The sequence below is a fragment of the Leptonotus elevatus genome, chromosome 11 (assembly GCF_054856555.1).
Source record: "Leptonotus elevatus isolate MCC_2025b chromosome 11, RoL_Lele_1.0, whole genome shotgun sequence".
Classification (NCBI taxonomy): domain Eukaryota; kingdom Metazoa; phylum Chordata; class Actinopteri; order Syngnathiformes; family Syngnathidae; genus Leptonotus; species Leptonotus elevatus.
Window position 1 is genome coordinate 16,680,444 of NC_141249.1, and position 25,423 is coordinate 16,705,866.

The 25,423-nt window shown below is 39.9% G+C and overlaps 1 protein-coding gene across 3 annotated transcripts in view; it reads right to left on the bottom strand.

The window, feature by feature from the left end:
- Positions 1-22,438, bottom strand: part of rxrgb (retinoid X receptor, gamma b) — a 34,398-nt gene extending 11,960 nt beyond the window's left edge. The window contains exon 1 of one of the 3 annotated variants that reach the window (XM_086088943.1): positions 22,180-22,438. In XM_086088943.1, coding sequence (XP_085945069.1) covers positions 22,180-22,210 — 31 coding nt within the window. In that variant the 5' untranslated portion in view covers positions 22,211-22,438. Of the gene's footprint in view, positions 1-13,546; positions 13,765-22,179 lie in introns of those variants that run through there. The other 2 variants (XM_086088944.1, XM_086088942.1) reach the window with 2 other exon arrangements.
- Between the last annotated feature and the right edge of the window lie 2,985 nt (positions 22,439-25,423).

The following is a 25,423-nucleotide window of genomic DNA, read 5'->3' on the forward strand; positions in this document are numbered from 1 at the left end:
TTTTGTTGTCTTTTACCCATCCCATCCATTCTCTGCAGGGTTGCAGGTCGTTGTGTAGAAATTCATCCACCACATCGATATAACAATTCATATTTGTACTATTCTACATGAATCTGTGCTCGGCCATTTGGCCTTTTGGATGAAATATATTGATTTAAAATTATTTTTAAAAGTAATCACTCAAGGAAAAAACGCATTGGATTTAATCAAAGCAGACTTTATATTGATGTGTGTGTGTGTGACTTGCATTTCCAAGCACGCCGGGTGTTCTTTTAGCGTTGTATACTATACTATTTGTCTCTTAAATATGATCTCCATTTAGAGACTCTTCTCCGTAGTGCCCCTAGTGGTTGGACTGAAACATCACAGTAAATAATAATAATAATAATAATAATAATAATAATAATAATGCATCAGATTTATATAGCGCTTTTCTAGACACTCAAAGACGCTTTACAATGGAATGGATACATTATTCATGCACTCACACATTCACACTGAGGTGGCGGTAAGCTACTTAACTCATTTGCTCCCAAAAACGTACAAATGCGTTCTATTTTAAATGTTGTGTCTCAAAGACGTATTTATAATTTTTTTGTTTTTTTATGCTAGAGCATATAGAAGGCTTTGATGTCAACTGCAAAGAACGGTTGAAGAAATGGTAGTTATTACATAAACGGCCAGCAGGTGGCAGCAGAGCATAAGAAATGAATCAGGCCGTGCTGAAAAAACCCTCAGTTACTCAGAATTCTAAATAGATTTGTGAATAATGATGAAAATTTGCTAAATTCTGATGAAAGAAGAGACTTTAATCTTTCTTTTGGTAGGTTTTTATACCAATACAACACAATATTCTGTGGGCCTTGCAAAATCAGTCAAAATCCAGCAAAACAGCCGGGAGTGAAGGGGAATGCTTCTGTGAAAATGGCTGGGAGTGAATATATTCAAGCTTTTGAAAGAACAACAGAGGAGCATTTTTACACAATAACACATTACAATATGAGACAAAGATAAAGACATTCAAACCACCTAAAAAAATAAATAAATAAAAATCTGCAGATTTTTTCTGTCAAACAAAATACCAAAAGACAAAGTATTGAAAAACAGTCAAATGTTTCATTAATACCTTTATTGCTGTATATATTTTTTTAATTCATCACCCAATTGATCGGTTATTGAAATTTCATTCTGCCGAATTTTAGAATTGTATTCTTTGCATCAGCCTTAAAAAAATAAAAAAATGTAAATCGATACTTTCTGTTCTACTACTATTAGCTATAGCAATATACGTCAGATAAATAAATCTGTGCCTCTCAGTGAAAGAAATAATAAAATGAAAATATAAAATTACAGTAGATAATGCTGCAACTATTAAAAACAAAAATATACAGTACATACAAACATTAGTTTTGACTGGTACGTAACAATGACACCGATTTGCAACAAGCAAATTACATTTTTTTTCAATAAAAGCCTAATAAAAAGGCGTTGCTGTACTGTATTTCCTCAAATAGTGCCAACGTATGGAGGTAAATTTGGTGCAAAACTAACTTGTGCAAAAAATGTGTACCTGTAGAAAAAAGTCTAAATTTGTATCTGTAAAAGTCGTGATTTGTATCTGTAAAAAAAATGTGTGCCTGTAAAAAAAATTTTTGTGTCTGTAAAAGAAATGTGTACCTGTAAAAAAAAAAATTGTGTCTGTAAAATAAATTTGTACCTGTAAAAAAAAAATTTGTGTCTGTAAAAGAAATTTGTACCTGTAAAAAAAAAATGTGTATGTGTAAAACAAATTTGTATCTGTAAAAACAAATTTGTACCTGTAAAAGTCATGATTTGTATCTGTACAAAAAAAAATTTGTACCTGTACAAAAACTATAAATTTGTATCTGTAAAAGTTGTGATTTGTACCTGTAGAAATGACAACTTGTAGTCAAAGAAGTCGCCACTAGGAGTCACAAGTGGGTTTTCTGCTGCTGTACTGTGACGTGAGTTTTGCCCCAATTGTTGCGCTACAAATGTAGCAAAACTAATTTGTACTTGTAGAGCGCCTGATTTGTACTTGTAAAGAAGGGGGCGGGCTCTGGTGCAATGAAGGGTTGTTTTGACCAATCAAGTGAGAAGGATTTGAGCGGATTGGAGCGCAACCTCATTGGTTTAGCGAACGACGGTGGCGGGACTCGCGGAAGGATACAAGCAGGACACATCGTCGCCAACCAACATACATATTAAGAATACTTCTTAATATGTATGTTGAGGAAGAATACTTCAGTATTCTTAATATGTATGTTGAGGAAGAATACTTCAGTCGACTGAAGTATTCTTAATATGTATGTTGGTTGGCGACGATGTGTCCTGCTTGTATCCTTCCGCGAGTCCCGCCACCGTCGTTCGCTAAACCAATGAGGTTGCGCTCCAATCCGCTCAAATCCTTCTCACTTGATTGGTCAAAACAACCCTTCATTGCACCAGAGCCCGCCCCCTTCTTTACAAGTACAAATCAGGCGCTCTACAAGTACAAATTAGTTTTGCTACATTTGTAGCGCAACAATTGGGGCAAAACTCACGTCACAGTACAGCAGCAGAAAACCCACTTGTGACTCCTAGTGGCGACTTCTTTGACTACAAGTTGTCATTTCTACAGGTACAAATCGCAACTTTTACAGATACAAATTTATACTTTTAGTACAGGTACGAATTTTTTTTTGTACAGATACAAATCATGACTTTTACAGGTACAAATTTGTTTTTACAGATACAAACTTGTTTTACACATACACATTTTTTTTTTACAGGTACAAATTTCTTTTACAGACACAAATTTTTTTTTTACAGGCACACATTTTTTTTACAGATACAAATCACGACTTTTACAGATACAAATTTAGACTTTTTTCTACAGGTACAAATTTTTTGCACAAGTTAGTTTTGCACCAAATTTACCTCCATACCAACGCCTCCTTCAAATAAATATCTTTCCTATTAGGAAAAAACAAAGTACTGTAAATAAACTGGGACCCTTTGAATGTTGTTGCTAAGCAAAACAGCAGCACAAAAACATTTTATATGGTATTATCCATTCGGTAATAGTCCTTTCTGTTTCATCTACTGTAATATAAATATATTAATTGATGGTGTTTTGAAAGAGTGTTTGTCATTGTGCAGTGTTACAGCAAAAATGATTGTGATGAAAAAACTGCATGAAATTATATTATTTATATTCTTATCAACACTAAACAGAGTGAGGCCTTCCTGACTTTGGTGCCGTCGTGCTGACCTTGCTTTCTATTGATGTGAACTGACAGGCTGGCATTTGCATAGATGACCTACTTAGGAAATCTGTCAGTCAACAGGGTAACGGGATGCACCGTGTGTAATTTCATGCATGTTCCATAGCTGTGAGGCCATTTGTTTGTCACCAACTTCACTTGCCACAAAATACAGACACGCGCGTTCAACCAGCGCGTGCCACCGCCAATGTAAGCAGACAGCATTAATGTCGTGCGTAAAGGATGCCATGTGCTGCACTCGTCTCAGGGCCAATGTCTGTGACTCAAATACATCAACTTTTTTGGGGGGGGTTGAAATGCTACTAATGATGAGCCATGTGATACAAATGTCAAATGGGTGTGACTGCATGCAAGCTTGGTCAAATGACAGTGCAGTTGTTTGATTCTGACAGGTGATTTGGAGCAATCTGCATCATCAGTGCTAAAGTTTGTAAATTCAGCACTTCACATTAATTTACAATTTGCAGGCAATAGGGACTGAGCACTGCCATGAATAGCGACAAACTGCAACAAATTTACACCCATTTTTTTTATTTTTTATAATTGCCTACAATAATCGTTTAAACCGTAACTACTACAAAAGAAATGAAACCTAACACCATAAAAACTCAACTCAGTTTACTTCACAATGAGCCTCATTCAAAAACGAGACTGCAAGCTGTTTATTGCTACTTTCAGTGGAAGTTTACTGTTAAACCAAACGTAAACAAGTAAAACAATCACATAACTTGAGTTTCAAGTCTACTAGCTTAATGATAGCTCGTAAAGGGTAATACCATAGACGTGCTAAAGGATAGCATCCACAGCGGTATTATAAAACTTTCAGAAATGAAGCGTTTTCTCTACATACATTTTGTAGCGGCGGCCAAGGGGATCCTAAATCTTAGCCGCTGCTCCTTTAAGGTTGGAGCGGAGGGGAGTGCCACACGGAGCGGTACGCCGGATGGAAAGAGAAAAAGACGACCAAAAAGCATTGGTAACTCTGTGAGTTTTGTGAGCCGGCGGTCTATTTTCGCTCACATTCCATTTAAAGCAACACTAAGGAACTTTCAGTTTATATTGATTTTGGCGACGCCATATGGACAAAAGCGGTAATGTTATGCCTGAAGGAAGATCACATTTCCCATTCCCAAGCGTTGACTTTCAAATTGACTTCTCTCTTTGTAACGAATGGGTAAAGGGGGAAGTGACGTATGCTGTAAAGCAGTCAACACATTTGTAGTTTTTTGTGTGGCAGTGTTCCTACCATGCTTCTCAAAGTTGCTTAGTGCCAGTAAAAATGATACAGACCCCCTCAGGACATGGCAAAGGTACCATTCAACTAGTTTTAAGTTGATGTTTCATCAGAAGAGTTATGAAAATATTTTATTAAGTTTGAAAAGTTCCTTAGTGCTACTTTAAGTACTGTTTGTAAAAAGTATAATATTATTGAGAGCTATTTGTAACAATGTTTGTTTTTATGGTGGGAGGCTGGAACAGATGAATAACATTTCCAGGACTCTCAATAGTCTGTCAATTTATAACGATGGCAGCAAAAAAAAAAAAATCTGATCATTAGGATGCTGCTTTGTATCAGTTCCGTAAAAAAACTGCTGACTTCTGTGTGACACCTCAACAATGTACTCTTGTGCACTTTCACTATCCCAGCGTGTGAGGGTTAGTAATAATGCAGAGCGGTCACTATGTCTTTTAATATACCAGTATTATGCACCATCAGCAATAAAGTTGTCCTTCTTAATTTGGCTTATGGCATATGTCAAAGTGTTGTGAAAGTGAGGAAATCATCCAAGTGGCCATTCACTCCCTCACTGTAAGCTCAAAAACAAATGTTGTGCAACTTCCTGTTTAGTACAGAAGCCACTGCCTCCATTCCCTCACTGACCAGCTCCCACATTCTCCAAGTATGCCATAAGTTGATCCCCGGAAGGCAAATATGTATTGGGACTTCCCTCCCTTAGACCGGATACAACAGAATCCCTCCAATGCACACATACAAGCGCTAACAATGCAACAAAAGGCACGATGTCATTCGACGAGAGCGGGAGTGCAGTCATTAATGCAAAAGGGTTATATAATGGATGGGCAGTGTACGGCCCCGTCTTCATTCTACACTGACACTTTTCTTTATGTGCGTGACAAATTCTCATTGGGCCTTGTGAAGGTGTAGTCTATTCTGGAAGTGCTGAATCCGACAAATAGCGCGGCGCTATTGTGAGCTCAGCCAACAATTTGGCAACACGCTCTCACATGCATCAATATCCTCGGAGACCAGACGTGACAAGATAGAGGAGTGTGTGAATTTGAAAAGGGCTTCTTCAGTCCGGTTTTTCATAACGACGGTCAATAAGTCAGCTCTGCTCTCAACTGATGAATGCATATACTATACTAGGGGTTGTAAAAACTAGTCAATTTGTCCACTTACTACTCCACATTGACATTTACAGCGTCGACTAGTCGCTAATCACGGGTTTTTGGCTTGGGGGGCGAGGAAGAGCAGCTTCTAGCAATGGATGAGTGGGTTGAATAAAAATAGTCAGTCACTTTAATTGATTTAATCTACACTCTATTTCTGAATGCACATCTTCAACCCACATTATCAAAATCTGAAGGCCGATAAAGCTGGAATCCTCCCTGAGCGGCGAATGTTAGTGAATTTTGGGTTTTCATCTGAGTTTGCAAAAGGTTGCAAAGATGTTCACAGACAGTTTTTCTTGTCACAACGAAATTTTTAACATATTCAGACAATTTTTCCACTGTTTGCATCTTTTGAAACCTTTTACGCACTTTACAAGAGATGCTGCTGACTCTGGAAACTCCCGGCACTTTTTGCTTTTGTTCAAATAAAAACGAAAACAAAGTTCAATATTTCAGTTTATACGTTAAAATTCTGGAAAACTTTATTTACTTTCAAAAAGTATTCACTTTTTTTGTTCAAATTTAAAAACAAAGTTGCCTACTTTCTGTATGTTTGAAAAGTTGTTTTAAACACTTTTTTTATTTTGATGCTAATCATTTTTCTTTTACTGTGAAAGAATATCGGCTCCTTGCCTACTAATAATCGGTATTGGCATCAGCCCTGAAAGAAACATATCGGCCTATCACTAATTTAAAGCCAACATGACAACTCATAATATCCAAACATTGACGGACGTGTGCGTGGACATTTCAGGGAAATTACATCATTTTACTATTTAAAGGTCAAAGGTCCCCAGTATTCCTAAAAGATATAATCACAAGCATGAGGGCGTATTCACACTAGGCCATTCAAATAATGCTTGCAAAAGTAGTACAAGTTAGTCAAGAAAAGCGTTCTATTCTCAAACAAACCACCTCAAGGGATGTTTCCATCTCCTCCATACAAAGAGGCATCTTACTCTTAGGTCGTCATCCATCGCGCATCTCACAAAAGAGCATTCTCAAGCATCGAGGACATGGACTCATCTTATGAAACCATCCAGTCCAGATTTGTTCCATTGATTCTTGTCTGATGGACTCAGGCCAAACCAATATATTGCTGTGAGGACGCAAGCATCTATTTGACAGCAAACAGACGAGCGCAGTGAAGGCCACCCGTTGACTGCAAATCAAAGGTCAACTGTTGCCAAACTCCTGAGCCATGTTCAAAAAGAGGTCCTATTTGCAGGCCTCGCTTACATGGATCATTCCCAGAAACGCCTGCAACCATGGGAAGTACAACTCACCAAATGACACACAGAGAAAACACAGTTCCACTTAAAATGGCAGAACATTAACATTTAAGAGAATTTCTGAAATCAATTCCGATTATGCTAAAAATGTGCTTTCAAAAAGTATTCACTTTTTTTGTTCAAATTTAAAAACAAAGTTGCCTACTTTCTGTATGTTTGAAAAGTTGTTTTAAACACTTTTTTTATTTTTTATTTTGATGCTAATAATTTTTCTTTTACTGCGAAAGGGGGGGGGGGTGACTAAGACTTTTTAACAATGATTACTATTACAGTACTCTCTGAACATTTGATGGCGTCGGTGTACATCTCCAATAAAATATTTGATAAGTATCTCAATACAAAGGGTGCGATACAACTCGGTTACATTTTAAATTGGAATCATTCGATTCTGTTCGCTTCAGTGGGATTCTGATTTGATTCAGTACGGCTCAGGTGGAAACCAATTTTCTGATTGAAACCGGTTTTTGTCACACCCTTAGGAGAAATTTAAGTGTGTGGGGGGTGTGGGGGATTAGCCAAGACCTCCACCTAATGTGGTGATCAACAGGTTTAACAAAACATCACCGGTTGAAAAACCTTCTAAATCCCTCACTGTTAATTACACCGGTAGCTGGATGGAGCACTCCACTGTGGTGTAATTCAATAAGCCCGCGGCCCGCTAACTAATAATATCTCCTCTCCGGAGAACAGTGTGGGAGTGGGCTCAGGGATGGTAGCGGCAGATCGAGTCCAAAACAACACACGAGCCTTAATAAATACCAGATTAGCTCTTACGAAGACGGATCTTAAACTTCCATCTGTTCAATACCTGTTGGCTCCGTGACTTCATTTATGTTTGCCTATCTGTCATCGACCAAAGGACAGAGAACAGAACAAACTCTAAAGTAATCAGGCAGACAGTCTGCAGAGCTCGTTACCTTGAGCGGACATGTAATTAACAAAGTCTCCTAACCGCCAGCGCTGCGCTGCTTCAAAAGTGGAAGATACACAGATCACCCCACCTCGCGCAAACGAGCGCAGAACCACAGCGCGCCCGATAAACATTCATTTCTTTGCTAAATGAGGTTGATGCCTGATCAATTGTGTCACTAAATCCTCTTATGCCTGGGTAAGTATGTGCAGCTCAGCAGGCCAGCTGTCAAAAAGGTGGGAGGCCGAAGAGGAGCGGGAGGAGGAGGGGATTGAGGCAGGCCGCAAGAGAGGGATGGACAGATTGATGGATGACGGGGGCAATGTCCCGCGCGGAATCTGCTTCTTTTTTTTTTTTCCCCTAAAAAAGCTAACACGATCTTACACATATGTAATCTCACAGTCTGGCAAAGACCACCAATTGAGAAGCCCCTGTTCTGTGGAGACAGATCGATAGATGGACTAAATATAAGACAGATGGATGGATATATAAATAAATGTACTTCATTAAACTTCAGCCACTGCATGTGACTGCATTTGCTTGAGCCGCTAATTTGTTTTTAATGCTATTTTGGGCGACGGGAGCATTTCTCTTTCAATATTCTGAACTCCTATTTCTATGCTAATGTTGTTTATACAAGAATGATACAGTCCAGAGGTGCCATAAATCCTCATTTATCCCAATACCATCCTTTAAGAAGTAAGTGAAAGTTTCACTGCACATATTTTTAACCAGTTTAGAATCTTTGACTGGCGACCAATTCAGGGTGTTAGCCTGCCTACCAGCCGAAGAAAGCTGTGAGGATACGCGGCTCTGAAAATGGATAGATGGAAGGAAGGATATTCACCATGTGCCATGATGTAATGTAAATGCATTATGTAACTATGTCACTATCACAATCACAGTTTGTTGTCTATGTATTTGTTTTTGTCTGGATAAATGCATGCTGAATAAATTACATAAATAAACCCCATATATCACACATTATACTACGCTCAAAAGCCACAGTAAAATAATTATTTTGGAAATTACAAGAAAGGATACAGCACGTGAGTCTCATTTCTCTGATATACCGTACAAGACAATAGTTTTTCCTCAAACCACGCGGCTGTAATAACACAAACAACTTGCACCAGTGAACTCCTTTAACCCCAAAGTTCTGCCCCGTGGTGAACTCTCGAGTGAACACACAAACTTTCCCTGAAAAGAAGATGAACGACCTCTGCTCCATTTTCTACAACAGTGAACCCTTTTTCTGTTTCTGTTTAGTGCAATAATCGACAAATTAACTACAAGCGCAAGTACCGGGCTTATGCAACAGCTCTAAGAAAACAAAAAAAAAACATCACCCCCAAATAGACAAAGTTGCAGCCACAGACAGACTCACTAGAATGAAGCTTTTCACACAAAGGCAGCAAGCGGATCGATGTGGAGGCCAGGGCCGAGATAAAAAGTTGACAAAACGTTTTAAACACAAACAGCACAAATCAGCTCACTCATAGACTGATCCGCCCAAACAGTCTGTGAGGTTTTGCTGTGAGATGATTTGCAAGACTATTAATGAGGCCAATTTACAGGTTGCTACATTAAACACCATATAATCGCAGAAATATTGTGTTGTATTCTTGGGAATGTAGTTTAAAATATTACATATTATCTACAACAAAAAAAAACCCTGTAACTTACCAAAACTACATTTTACATTTGTAAAACAAATCTAACTACATTACTAGTGAAAATGTCCTTAATTTTTATATTTGTCAATTTCATACAAGAGCTTTCAGGATTAATTTCAAATTGATTTCTGTATTACTTTACAGCTGTACAGAAGGGGGAAAAAAAAGGTAGAATGCTAATAACAGTTCAGTCAAAAAATAACCCAATTTGTGTCCACAACAAACCCTCAGAAAGTCTGGTCAAATGGACCCAAGTAGCACGTTTGGATTATTATAATTGGATTATTTTTGGCAACTGTATTTAGAGCGAACAGTCATTTGGGAATCGTAGTTTACTTTACTTTATTGTACTTTTTTTATTATTATCTTGGACTCCAAAAATACTCAATCATATAAAAACTCAAATTAAAACGAACACTAAAACTAAGAAAAACTACAGCAAAACTAATAAAATTTAAAACTAATAAAAACTAACAAAAAAAATACAACTAAATGATTTTGAAGTTAAAAGCTAAAATGGAATAAAAACTAACAACTGTATAATGAAAAATCCATATTTATAACCTTGGTGTATTTCATGAAACAACATTTCTCTATCTTAATACTGTAGGTAAGGTAAGGAGTAATTGAATAGATACTATAAATAAATAGAATGATGCTACATAAAGAAAAAGGGACTAAACACACAGACACATTCCCAAACAAACACACACACCAAGGGTGACCTGACATCTGGACCTTGTGACCTAGAGGAAACCACTGAATGTGTTCCTAAACGTAAAAAATAACTTGTTACAAATAAAGTCTAAAGTGCTGAAAATAAAATGAACAAACTTAATAGCCCGTGGTCAGTTTACAGTTTACTCCTCTGCATAATAACAATCATGACCAACTCCACCTTGTAATCATAGCGTTAGATTGTGGTGCAACACAGGAAATTTGTCAAATTGTCATTGGTTGGAACAAACTAATGACTCTTGAACAGATGATGTGCATGTGATTTTCAGCAGCATTGTAAAATGTATCCGAACAACATGCACAATTTAACAAAAACAGTTGTCATGCCCTGTCATATACATCCTTATGGCGCAAACCTCATTAGACTGTGCACTATTTAATGGCATGTGACGTTCCGTTCATGTCTTGTGACAGTAAATACTAGAGCTTGCCATTGTGGAATTTAAAGCCTAATCATTGCTTTCATTTCACTGTTTGAAGAGGGATACAGCCGATTAAATGTAGCTAGATTACAGCATATTTCCAAATGACTACAATTCTAATACTGTGGTAGCCAACTACTAGTCGACAGTATCATTGCAGTTGGGCAGGATCCTTGCATCTCCAAAATTACTCCTTTCCTGCAAACCAAGAAAATTCCAACACCACGTCGTTCAAGCTGGTATTGCGCCTCATATTGCGATGCTATACCACAACGCCACCCCAAAAGACATGTTCAATTGCTATCTTAACACACACACAAAAATGATGACACTATATCATTGATTAATATGGTAGGACACGTTGCCAGCACCAGCTGTCCAGTCTGCGCTCAAGTCAATCCCCTGACTAGACAAAAAGCATTTGATACTTTACAAAAGCAAATGACAGCTAACCATTTTTAACAAAACAAATGTATCTAACCTTACTATTTTCACTTATTGTAAAAAAAAAAATATATATATATATATATATATATATATCCACATTTTCAATCTTGAGGTGGAATAATGCAGCACTGCTCCCGCAGAGCGCCCAAGAGAGTTAATAGATATATTCTCAAGCTATTTTCAACACTTTAAATTGGTTAATAATACATCAAATTAACATATGATGTAAGGACAGGCCAATTTCATCAATCCATTGTTGTTTGTTGTATGTTATTTTTAAGCCACTGCGGTACAACTAATTAGCAACAGTTATTGACAAATGTCAGAAGCTCAACAAACCAAGTCAATACATGTACAGGCTACACACTAATAACACATTAGCACTAACACAACAAAGGAGATTCCCGGGCTGGCCCATCAATATTGTCAAGACTAAAGTAGATAATCCAATCTAGCGTGCATCTCCGAAGCCTTTATGAGTACAATATTTTCTTTTTATATAAGCATATATATGAAAAACAATGACTTACAGGAAAAAACTTACATCAACACAATGGCACTTTCAAGGACACTAGAAAAGCACAATGCACAGACAAGCACAGATGCCTGATAATTGGCCGACTACAGTATGTGTGCAAGCGAGCTCACGTCAACACCTCCCAACACATCTCTTAAAACACAGGAAGGAGGAAAGCAGAAAAGCAGAGCAAGCGCTGACGGAAGGATACTGGCTGACGGGCAGCAGATGCGAACAGCGAAGGAAAGCAGGATGGAGAGGGCCAAATAAGAAGGGAAGCGCGTTGAGAGACAAACAGATAGTGAAGGACGAAGCAACACGTGTTGGGGGGGTGAGGGGGTTCCCCTTATAGAGAAGGCTTCCTGGAATTGAGACCACAAGTGAGTATTTGACCGAGACTTCCAATGATTTTCTATGCCGCTCGTTCTACTAGGGGTGCTGGTGGGCAGAGGTCAGAGCCTGGATTCAAACCCCGAACCGTGCAACCATGCTTGACTGAGACATACATGAGGGCGCCTTGAAATAATAGAAATAAATGAAGTACTAACGTATATGTACTGTACCGTCTTATAGTTTCATTTGACAAAATATGTTAATTATGTAAATTTACAAAAAATTAATTAACAGCTTCTCATGCAGTTTCCTATCATCCTCAATCTTTAGCCTTGAAATTACCAAAATAAATATACGCTGCTCACAAAAAGTTAGGGATATTTGGCTTTCAGGTGAAATTTCAGGACGACCCTAAAATGCATTGAAACCTTTACAGGTGAACTTAATGTGACCTCCTGTAAGCTTTTGAATGCACATGTCCAACTGGTAAATGTTTCGGTATTTCTTGCACAAGTTGCTGTTCGCTAACGAGGATCTTAACGGCAAAATTCACAAACGACAATGCTCCAGCTCATCAAGATAGCATCATCAGAGAACGGCTGTTGGGGACTGGTGTACCTTCAAATGGAATGGCCTGCTCTTTCTCCAGACCTGAAACCTATTGAGAACCTGTGGGATCAGCTGAGTCGCCGTATAGACGCTCAAAACACTGCACCCCAGAACCTCAAAGACCTGAGGGCTGCCCTTCAAGAAGAGTGGGATGCCACGCCTCAACAGACAATGAGTCGACTTGTGAACAGCATGAGATGTGGTCAAGATGTTGATGCTCAAGGGCACATCACGAGTTATTGAGACGTTGACTTTTTGTTGTTGTGGTGTACCCTCCATTGTTAACTTTTATTTAAATGAATTGCTTGATCTGAGGAAATCACCAGTGCATCCTTCTACTTAAATGTCCTATTTTCATGATATGAGATCACAGTAGCGTGAACATTTGACATTTTCCATAAATTTCACCTGAAAGCCAAATAAATATCCCTAACTTTTTGTGAGCAGTGTATATATACTGCACTGTATATATGAAAAGTATATTGACTATATTTCATTATTCTACTTACCTTTGATTGTAATTTACTTTATCAATTGAAATGCAACATTCATGCATTTCATTATTATTATAATTTATAAGTATATCTGACGTCGTTCTGAAGTTACCAAATATGGTTCCAGGCACTATTAAAAGCTAAATATCCTCTAGTTTTCCGTGTAATCCACAATGGAAAACCCAATGCAAAGAAGCAGCACACACTATTTGCGCTGAGAGTCTACCCTGGGAAGATGAGTTTTATAAAGAGCGTCCAGGGATTAGAGGTATTACCATAATGCATCCGTTAGCGAGTCTAACTATGCGTGGGAAAAACCCAGCGCAAAAAAATAAATAAAACACATAACTGACCCTGATCTGCTTCTCACTATTCCCTACAAGGACGCGAGGAGTCCAATACTCACAGTGGCCATAACCCAGCTCCCTCCCGGCGCCACCTCCAGCTGCAGGTGATGCCGCAGGTTGCCACATGCCTTCAGGTGCGAGCTGGCAGAACGCCAGTCGCCGTCCGCGGTGTCCAACTTGAGTGGTGGCTCGCTGACAAACTAAAAATGAGACGGAAACTCCGGATCCGTGCTACTTTTTAGGAATGGTGAGAAGGAGGAGGAGGCGGAAGGGGGACTCCGGGTATCAGTGGAGAGCAGAAAGAGGCGGAGTCCATCAACCCTGGTTACAAGATTAGCCAGATTATCCTTCGCGAGAGATCAATCCCATAGGAACTGTTTGCTGTCCGACTGATGACACAAATCAGCTCTTCAGCCGCCCACTCAACTTGTGTCTCTCTATACCTCAGGCTGTGCCTAAAACAGTGCAGGGACACCTGTTATAGTGCAGGGTGTCTGGCGTAGCATTAAATGGGGGAGATGGGGGGGCATTAAAGCTGTCAGGAGCGGGGATGGGAGGGATCACACTTACAGTATAACCGGTAGTTTCCAATTACAGCTTCTTAAAAGGGATCAGACATTAGGAAATGGAGGACAGTTTCCATAGCCAAAGGCTGTTAAGGCATCCCAGAAATACCCGTTCACACCAAGCAGTGAAGTTTGGTTCGGTAAATAAATGTTGTCACTAAAAGTCACTATCTATAAAATTAGGCTTCAGAATCATATAAAATCACGTGTCTTCTCTCTAAAATGCTGTGTGTGCGAGTCCGCTGAATGAGTAAAATCACAGCTTGCTAAAAACGGATGCTACTTCAACTAGCATCTTTCTTATGCCCACAATACACATCCCTACATGTTTGAGCCATGAAAATATGTCCTCTTAAAGCTTCCTGTGGCTGGAATATATCCCACGAGGTCATTGTGGGGCTTTCAACAGCCACCGGCTAACTTGCGAGCTAACAGGCTTCCGGTGCTCTTCTCCGCCAACAGACGGAAGTGGGATCATCCGCGGCGTCACCTCCTTGCTTGGGAATTTTAGTAATAACTCCAAGCTGTTCTGTAAATAGTGACATTCAGGAAAAATGCATTTTCCAGGTGTAGCTATAACTAGCTAGCTAGCTATATGCGTTAGTGGTATAAATAAGTTTAGCAATAAGTAACTCGCAATTGCGCTAGATAACCAAAGTGTGTCATTGGGTGCTGTTTTCATCAAGCCCCAAAACAAGTTTTATAAACTTTTATTTAGATGCATTTTTTTCGGTGGTACCAAGTTGAATACGTTTGTTAACCAATGCCCTACGGCTTATTTATGTGCTGGAAATCTATGGCAAATGGGCTGTGAATGTTAAAGGAAGAAAGTGACAAGAAGAGGCCCTAGGCTAAAGAATTTTGTTCTACCTTCCTCAAAACAACTGTAATTCTCTTTGATGTCATGAAGAGAAATGGGCCAGTTGTGACATGGTCGGCTGCCCGTGTGTTTGTGGTTATTAATATGCACGTGTCCTTAGCTTTAGCACAAGTGTTCCTCGTGTATAGCATTCCAGGAAGTCAGGAATTGTCTTGTTAGAATGCTGGACGGTGGTCAAATAAACAGACAGCAAAGCGAAAAGCCAGATGCAAACACAGGCTCAAAATATACCTTAAAGGCAAAGAAGAACAATACATGGCAAAGCCTGAGGGAACTTAAATAAACCGAAAAACCCAAGAGGGGAATGCAAGGTTAATGCAAACCTTGGTACAAGAAGCCAAGGACACAGAAAAGGGCATCAAAAATTACAGTGGTGCTTTCAGATACGAGTTTAATTCTTTTGACCACGTAACTCAAAACAAATGTATCTCATATCATACTTCCTCATTGAAATCAACGGAAATACCACTAAAACAAAAACAACAAGAGGTGCCACATGTTTGGCTTTATTCCAATGGACATCGTGCTGCTCCTTTTAGCATTACGCTAACAGATTTTAAGGCAAAGGTATATGGATGTCGAAATAGATGTGTACTATAATTCTCTAGCAGTGGCAATAAACAGCTTGAAGCCTCATCTTCTTTTTTTTAAATTGACCACTATCTGCCTAAATGCTACTTTTGCGACGCGAGTTCACTGCTAGTGTGCAGCGCTTGCATCTCCAGTTATAAACTCTAAACGAACCTAAATAGAACTTGCCCTTTTCAATTTCGGATGCAAAAAGTGCTTCTTTTTTTTGGGTAAGGTTTGCAAGACACTTATTAATTCCAATCACCAGAGAATACAAGCTGTCCCTAAAGTAAGTGTGCAGCTGTTTCTTTAAAACCTCCTGCCATCATATAAAAAATTCACCTGATGCCCTTCCAGCCTTATAAATAAACATTAGCATCGAAGGGGTGCTAAGCGAAGCCCTGTATATGCAGTACACAACTTAAAGCACACATAACTCAACAGACTGTCTTGTGTGTTGTGCACCTGTGTGTGGCTTCATCAAATGTCCATGCAGAGCTTGGATGAGAGCCACCAGCAGTAATAAGATCCACTTGCAGGCGGCAGCTTGGCAAGAGAAACTCTACAAGCCCGACGCGAGACAAGAAAACGAGGAGGAGACATACAAGCTACCATTCCAAGACTTAACAAATCCCAGCGGGAGAAGCAGAAATAATCCTTAAATGCATTCAGTGTTATAATAGAATGTCGTGGCCCACTTAAAACACAGTGAATTAACCCAAAGCGCTAAATTTGGCGCACACTCTGAACACCTTGAACAAAAGCTTGAAAAAGGCATGTGAGAGTACTAATGTATTTCTTCTCAGAATCATTTATCATACATGTAGTACTGTATTTACAGGGTATATACAGGCCAGGGTGTCCCTAAAGTGACACTATACATGTATCTTTTTCTATTTCAGATATTGTTCAGACAGATGTAAGCTCATCAGCATATGACAGTTTAAGTTCCCATGTACACAGCTCTCTGTTTGACACCGACGTTAGCAGTGCAGAACTACATCAATGCACAGTACAATTTATGGCAAGTTTCTTGAAACAGCATCTGTTCTAACTGTTCTGACTTCAGTTTGTTAAGCATCATAATCTTCCACAACCGGTCAGTACATTTAAAAGCTGATCGCAGTCGGACACAGAAAATCAGATCTGGCTGGGCAGCAATTTAGCAACACTGCTCCAACGTCAACTGGCGAGCCATGACCAAGGGAATGGGGCATGGGCCATATGCTTACAAAAACGGCAAATCCAGTGAAATGCTGAAGGCCTAACGGAAGAAGAATGAAATTAAATAGAAAAGGAAGTGTTTTTGCCATAGTCACACATAGTCATTAATAAAGCCCCAGGATTTATTTCAAAAGACGTGGACCATGGAATGGACTAACAAGCCGCTTACTCACTATCGCGAGACGTGAATCTACCATCTTATGTTGCCACTCGCTAAGATCGCCTAACATAAATACATTGATTGCGCCGTGGCATTTTCCCATTATTTTCTGTCTCTACGGCGAAAAGGTCATTGTGTATGGCATACGGTTGTACTAATAAGACTGGGAGAAGCGCTAATTGCACATTTCATCAGTAAGAAATGCACATGCGCAGAAGGTCGGCCATATTTGTTCACCAACTACGGCAACTACAATAGGTCAAAATATCTAGGAAGTGACCAGAAGTTTTTCTAAAATCATGTCCACTCTCCGCTGATTGTTTTTTTCTAGTGTCTGTTTGTTTGTTCAACTTTGTTGTTTGTTTGTTTGTTCAGAAATGCGCTTGATGGCGACTGTGACCAGACTCATTTGCTGGTATGAGTCTGGTTTCCAGGCTATTAGTTGGTAATTTAAGGCATATTTTAGTGGGCAAGCATTCTTGGTTTAAATTGCGGCGACTGCCGTGAACATTACTCCAGCTTTGATTTGCTTTGACAAAATAATAAATCAGGTATTTGCTGTTGCAGAATGCAGACTAGTGTTATTTACATTTCCATTATTTCCTAATGGGAAAAACGGTTTCAAAACACACAAACAACTCTGAGGCAGTCAATAGTGCACTCAAAACAAGCAAACACTGAGAGCGCCTGTGGTAGTTTGTGTGGATTGCATGCAGTTATTGCACAATTAATGAAGACATTTCAAAATGCACCTCGCAAGAAAACACCGTTGCAACCTTTCCAAGGTCCTCTGCTTGATTAAATCTGGAATTAAATCAAGGGTTTGACCTTCTTCACTAATGACTAATTACTGACAATTAGCCCTGAGAATGGCCTCCTTGCGCCCTCTTCTTTTCCCTCAACTCTGTTCTCACAATAAGCACATGCGCCCACACACGCACCATCCAGTCATGCAGCCTTTTCCACAGACACAGAACTACACACACTCAATACCACCCATGTTATTGTGTGCTAATGCATTAGGTCTCAAGTAGCGAGAATCCTTGAGTAAACCTGCCAAAAGCCACACCCTCTACCTGTGTGGTTTATTTATCTCTGTAAGAGTGGGTGGGGAACTCTATGTGAAGGGCTTGGCAGTCAGCGAGCAGGTTTTCAAAGCTACCACGGCTTCCCAGACTCACGGCAACTGCCGCATACTTTCAGTCACATGACGACGCGGTCGCCGTCGGGACACAGATAATGAGCTATAATGTTGGCTTGGTTTGCAAGCAGGAACTTATATATGAGCGTGTGGCTGGATATAAATGTTGAGTCAGAGCGTGAACCCTAGCATAAGTCACGGTTTACATCAAACGGGGTGACTGCTTTCTCTAGCCCGCCTTGTGATTCTTCCTCTTTTATAGTTCTCTCTTTTCACTTGCCGTCCCTGTCACGACTTCTTAAATAAGTTCTCAGCATCAAAGGCAGCCGGGGGGAGTTCGCCTGGGCGTCCAGATCACTTTGGCGGATGGGAAATTTTGAAAGAAAGAAGAAAAGTGCTGAGAAAGAAGAAATGCTGATTCTTCTGCAAAGCGAAGGGCGGGCCTTCGTCGAGCCTACTGAAACAGATGTCTGAGAAAAGATGAGTGGACCTCCAAGCAATCAGATCACAAAACAGTTCTGTTTCATCTTTTCTACACATTGTGGTAAATTTTGGGTTATCTTATCAATGCAATCATCTATTCTACAAACAAATCACATTTATGCCGGCAAGACATAATTCAGAATCACGAAAAATACAGTCGTTTTAAAAGGAACCCCCGACTGTCATGACAAGTTTGTGCTATATTATTTATTTGGTTGGTACTAACATAACTATGATATAAATTTTTCAAAAATCATTTCCAGTTTCATACATTTTGTCGAAACTTTATTTGGACATATGCCGCCATTGTTATTTACGTCGCAACGCATTCATTGCGTAGTGACATAGAACGGCGGCGGATCTATGCCGAGCAATGTGAAACGCCTATAAAGAAAGCAAGTTAAGCCTCGTAGCATTCCTAAAGACACAACATGCTATCGGGAGAGTCAGCCTCCCCCACACCATGCTCTCGTCATTCACCAGACCCATTCAAGAGTTTTCCTTTTAGGAACGCTACGGAGGCTTACCTTGCTTTCTTTATAAGCGTTTCACATTGCTCGGCAGAGAGCCAGCCGCCATTCTACGCCACTATGCACTGAATGCGTTGCGACGTAAATAACAATGGCGGCGTACGTACAAATAAAGTTTCTACAAAATGTATTAAACTGGAAATGATTTTTGAAAAACTAATCTGATACTTATGTTAGTACTAACCAAATAATAATATAGAGAAAACTTGTCATGACAGTCCAGGTTCCTTTTGAGGGACGATATTAATTTTACCACCATTTTTAAGGACATAAAAGAGCTTGGAAGATGACGTAGGCTCATGCAAAAATAACAATAATTAAATCAAACTAAAGTGTTTGCGGATTGGACCCCGGAATAAATTAACTTCCAGCATATTCTGGATACTACAACGACAAAACTGCAACAGATAGCCAGAAAATGGCATTCGACTGTTAATGTCTTTAAGATGATGGAAATTCTGATAATAAAACTAAAAATAATCGGACCATTTGGGATGCCACAGGGCCTAAATATTCCATATCCGGTCGACCGCTATAGGCTTCCCTTACAAGTTGTCCCATCCAGATGTCTCTTCCATTCCCCTTGGGGGCACACTGGTTATGGAAACAATTACCAGCCTCTGTGAATGGTGTTGAGATTTATGTGATAGAGTATTGAGGCTGTTTATGCTCAAAGGCCCATTTTTTGTTATAATTTAATGCCACACGATTATCTTTCGCTACACTTGTTCTACTTCCCAAGAAGAAGAAAAAGGACGCTGCAGCAATGGATTGTTCGTTGCTCTAGATCTAAGATGACAACAAAATATTAGGTAGAGCTGCACAACATTAAAATATCGAAGACAATGGTTAAAGAGAATGGTAGTTAATTGAAAAAGACATGGACAAGGAAAGGATCCAAAGCAGAGGTGGCCAAGTTCGGTCCTCGAGAGCAACTATCCAGCCGGTTTTTCATGTCTCTCTCCAGTAACACACCTGATTCGTGATTAGGATCGTTATCAGGCTTCTGCAAAGCTCGCTGATGAGCTGATCGTTAGATTCAGCTGCGCTAAAGGAGGGAGACATAGAAAACAGGCTGGATAGTGGCTCTCGAGAACCGAACTTGGCCACCCCTGATCCAAAGCATGCCACATTATGCATCATACATCATGTATGGGAAATCCGTGGCTACAAAAGGAATAGCCTCACAGTTGTTTATTGGAGATAGACGCGAGGCCTGTCTACATTCTGCTATATTTAGCCTAATGCTACAAAACTGATCTCAACCGAATTGAGCATGCTTTTCATTTACAGAAGACAAATGAAGCCAGCAAAACCTACAAACAGGCAACCAGTGAAGAACAAGTGAAGTCTTGAAAAAACACAAGTGAACAAATGATTTCATTAAATAAATAAAAAAAGGATTATCGGTACAATTATGTCACTTTACCTAAATACTTTTGAGTGCTTTAAAATTTCCATTAAATTACTTTATTAAGCACTGCATTTTGTGAACTCTTAAAGTCTATGCCCTAATCCAATCTTGATGTATTTATTTCATATCTAATGTGATGCTGTATGAATGCCAAAGCTCTAACACTGGCCAAATCAGTAATTCACTGTTCCGCGGCACGTCAGCGTATCGTTGTGACAAATACTCATCTGTGCCTCCAGAAATTATCCCATGCTAATTAATTGGTCCGAAAAGTATTATTCTAAAAATATTTTTATCTTTCTTGATCTATTTATGCCAATGACGTTTAGAAACAGCAATAACAATTTTCCACTTGATGGCAGAAGGTACATAGTTAACTTAAAATTTCGGAGTGAATTGAAATGCGATTATCATTATTTCAATACTTTTGGTGACATTTTTGCTTGGTTGTGTGCTGCGAGATTTGTCTCATGTAAAATATGTACCATGGCTCAATAAAAGTTGTGAAACACTAGCTCCTAATACCTCAGAAACTATGCTAAAGAGCACATAGACATGGATTTAAAACAAGAATGTGCCTCTGAAAGCTCTTTTCCAAGAAACTGTGTGCAGTAAAATAGCTTGTGCAGCATTTTGCTCTTAAGTCAAGAAAAACAAGAGTTTAAAAGGAAAGGAAATACGCTCATGCATAAAGGTCCTCTAAGTTCGATTCCTATGGCTGATATAACCCGAATTTGCACGCAAGTATGCCGTAGTCTATCATTAATCTACACTAACACTGTAGGCAATTCATAATTATAGTAAATATTTGAATGAAAAACACTTCGAGGCCATAAATATAAAACACTCGTGACCTCTTGTTTTAATGGCGCTGTGCAGAATACAGTAATACAAATAGTGCATAAAATAAAAAATTGATGTTAAAACCCATATATGTACGCTTAAATTAAAATTCAATTCCACCAAGGCTATTATTACATTCACATATTACATAAAAAAGAGAACAAAACATCACATGATGATGGCGAAAACATTCATGTGTGTAATTCGACTTGTTAATTCAGTGTACTCAACAGTGAACACACAAAACCCATCTCCTTTGGCCCACTGTGATCCACGTGTTGCCCAACTCCACAGGGCTGTAAAGCTGTCACATAAACAATTCTGCTAATAGAAGGGCAAAGGGGGGGAAAAAAGAAAGCCATCAGCTGGTTCAAGGGCAAAGTCGTCGAGTCAGAGCAGGAGGGAAGCTTTACTTAGCAAAATGACATCACGCTGTCCGTGGGATGGATGCCCTCCAAGATGACCCGCGGTGTGTGGAGGAGGGGGGTAGTGTAGTGGAGGTGCCACTTTGTGCCACAAGTTTGTTTGTGACAACAAACCCGGCCGTTTCTGCTGTCTGTTCATGCAACGCTTCACTATGCTCCACGCAGTAAATTAAGTTTCAAACAGTTTAGCTGGGTCATAAATTACATAAGAGCAATTAAAATGCCAACCTCTGACCTTGCCTGACCGCTATGACCACCTGACTTTATTTACAGCACAAAAATAATCGCACCGAGACACGGGAGCACCAGGGTACTAGGACCGAGGCTGCGAAATGGTGAAAGCCCGGAGAGAGGACGCCATGGCCGGGGAACACTCCTCCAGCAAAGTGCCTTCCTAGCTGTCTCTCTCTTGCTCCGCGCAGACTTCAAAAGTCGAATACGAGGAATCGTACTTACTTAAATGGCCATACGGATCATGGCTGTCCATAACGGTGCTATAGTCGAGGTTTCGTAGGTGTCCTACAGTCGACGGTGCTCGGCATCCCCGCACATTCCTCTCCCGGGCCGGACTGAAAAGTGTGTGAGGCTGCTCGAGAGCCCCGGGGGCCCGGCCAGGGAGGAGGAGGAGGAGGGGCCGCTCAAAAACAGCACTTCTCCCAATGACAACAGTGCTCGGTATCAAGCTCCAACACGATCGGGACCAAACGCCTCTGCTGCTGCTGTGGTGGATCTGAGTGTTTCTTTTTTTTTTTACGTAACTTGTTGGCCTACTTTCCGCTTAAATAAAAGAATGCTCCATCAAAAAAAAAAAAAATAATAAATAAATAAAATACCACGAATCAGACGCCAAGGCTGTCAGCTGAGAATCCGGGAAGGAAATGTTTGCTCCACTTGCACAACACATGATTTTATTTTTTATTAGTATTGTTTTTAATAGAAATAATCATTGCATTTCAGGAAAATAAACCATGTTTGATCTTTGATAATCATGCACAGTACTCAGTGGAAAATAAATATCAACAGCTGATTTGCATTGTAGCACTTTTTCATTATATAACTCATGTTTGTTTCTGCACCTAAGGAGCTAACTACAGTAATAAATAATGAACATGAATTAGAGTATGCCTACATGCCTACATTAATCCAAACTGGACTTTATTATTTTGTAAAATATAATTTATAGTATTGAGGGTTTTTTTGTACAAGTCTATCAACTGAATGTGTATCATGTCTGTCTGTCTGTCTATCTGTCTATCTATATCTATCTATCTATCTATCTATCTATCTATCTATCTATCTATCTATCTATCTATCTATCTATCTATCTATCTATCTATCTATCTATCTATCTATCTATCTATCTATCTATCTATCTAACTAGCTATCCATCTAGCTAGCTTGCGAGGTAACTAGATGAACATTAATGTGACCTACAAAAATAAAATGAAATATTTTAGAGAAGGGAAGTAAAAAAACAACAACTGTGATGTGGTTGCACAAGTGTGCACACCCTCTCATACTTTGAACCGTTGCTGTGTTTAGAATTTAACAATTAAATGGAGTTAGCACAAATCTGCCACCATGTAAAGTGCTTCTGTTGAATCCAAAATAAAGTTCAGCTGTTCAAGTAGGCTTTGCCTGACATTTTTACAATGCAAGCCGTGGTCCACAGAGTCTTCACAGCATTGGGGTAATCTCATTGTCCGAACATAACAGTCTGGAGGAGGGTACAAAATAATTTCTAAGGTATTCAATATAGCATGAAACACAGTGAAGAGCGAAGACAATTACAATCAGGTTTATCTAGTTATCTATCTATCTACCATCCATCCCTCCATCCATCCATCAACATTGTGTGTGTACTATCTTGGAATTTCATATGTGAACACAATGTATTTAGATAACGCATACTGTTTATTATTTGCATATTCTACATGTTTATTTCAACCCTTTATATGTTTACCTGTTGCTAGTGTGAGAGTGACTGAGAGTGGGTGCATGTTGGACCCCCTCCACACCCCTGTGGAGTACACCCCCCAACCTCCCACACACATACACACACCCCTCTCCACAGAGCGGGGTCATGCAGGGGTGAAGCTCCCGGTACCTCAGAAGGTTATTCAGGAGTCAAGCCGCATTGAGCCATTCACTGACTTGAACTGTGCGAGTGCGCCAGACGCTCCGTCAACGCCGGGGCCGCTGACCACTCAGCTGCCCCACTAATAGGACCGGCACCCCCGGCTCCGCAGTCCTTGTAAGAGTGACCCATAAAAGAGCTCAGGAGGATGCTAACCAAGATGAATGGCATTTTTTCCCTTCTCGGCTCATTCTGCGCTAATCAGAGCTTTTCATTTGTTATGGCCTTGCGCCAGCCCCTCAGCCACGGCCTCCATTAGGGGCCAAATAACACATAAATTCATTAAAGTCAAAGAGGGACATAAAGTGGTCATTTGTCAGACTGTTCTTTGTGTGGCCCTAATGTTGGCACATGGTTCAAGGCATTGAGATGATTTCGGAGTTGTTGTTTTTTTGTTATGCTTTCTCTGGAACATTACAAGTGAAGACATGGGAGCTGACTATTAAGAATTGTTGCCTCTGTTGTTTCACCTAAGGCTTATTTGAATCATTTTGGAGGTTCTCCAGTGCATCCATCAACTTCAGAATGCAACCACCCATCACCAAACTTACACACAAACACGTACAAAACACACAGTCAATGAAGCATCCCTTTGCACTAATCCCTTTGTATTCATTCCCACCAATGTCCTCCCAAACACTAATCCCAAACCAAGCTCTTCAAACCTGGTGAGCCGCCTGCTAGCAAGTCACCAAGCACCATGAAAGGCCAACAAATAAAACCTGAGTATCAAGCTGCTGCTCATAAACCAATAGCTACATTTAAAAAAAAATGAACAGATGAAATTGAAGGAGCATCCAAATAAACACACATTCTTCTTCCATCTTCAGGATGGAGGTTGAGGCTGTTGTTGTCGTCACGGGAGAGGGCACCCTCCATCTGCCTGTGCTGCTCATTAGCCCATCTCCATTACATTTTATCAGAGGGACCCCCACCCCTTCACTTCTTTGACAACCCCTCCTCCCAGTTCCATACATACGCCTGAGATGATAAGTGTTCTACCCTCTTTGTGTCAGCCTGCATAAGACAATACAACACAGCGCTGCGGAGCATCATCCATCTCAAAGGTCATCAATCTGGGACACAAAAGATGAAATGTGGTCCGAACTCGCTTTTTTTTTCTCCACAGAGGGGGTTTCTCTGTTTTGAGGAGCGTATCCACTGCTTTTCGTGCTTCTTTTTGCTGACACTGAAATTATTCTGCGTTACATTGCCTGACGATTGTGTGGAAGGATTGTTTTTTGTGTCTGAGGAAATCAGAAATCTGTGCAGCCCCAATTAAGCCCCTCCAGCATTTTTTTTTGATATTCTAATTTATATGTATACACTATTTTTCAGTCAAACCCCGCTTTAGCCGCAGATGGGGGGGCTTCCTAGAGCCATCCCTGAATTTATGGGCAGGTAGACTGGATAAGCTACATCTCCTGCTGAGCAGTATGGGTACCGTCTTCAACACTCTCTCAGGCACCCAAATTACTACATTGAAGGGGCAACAAACAATATTGCTTGTCTATATTTGCGTTCGCTAATGTGCAAATGTTATCGTCGCCAGCCATCATGACC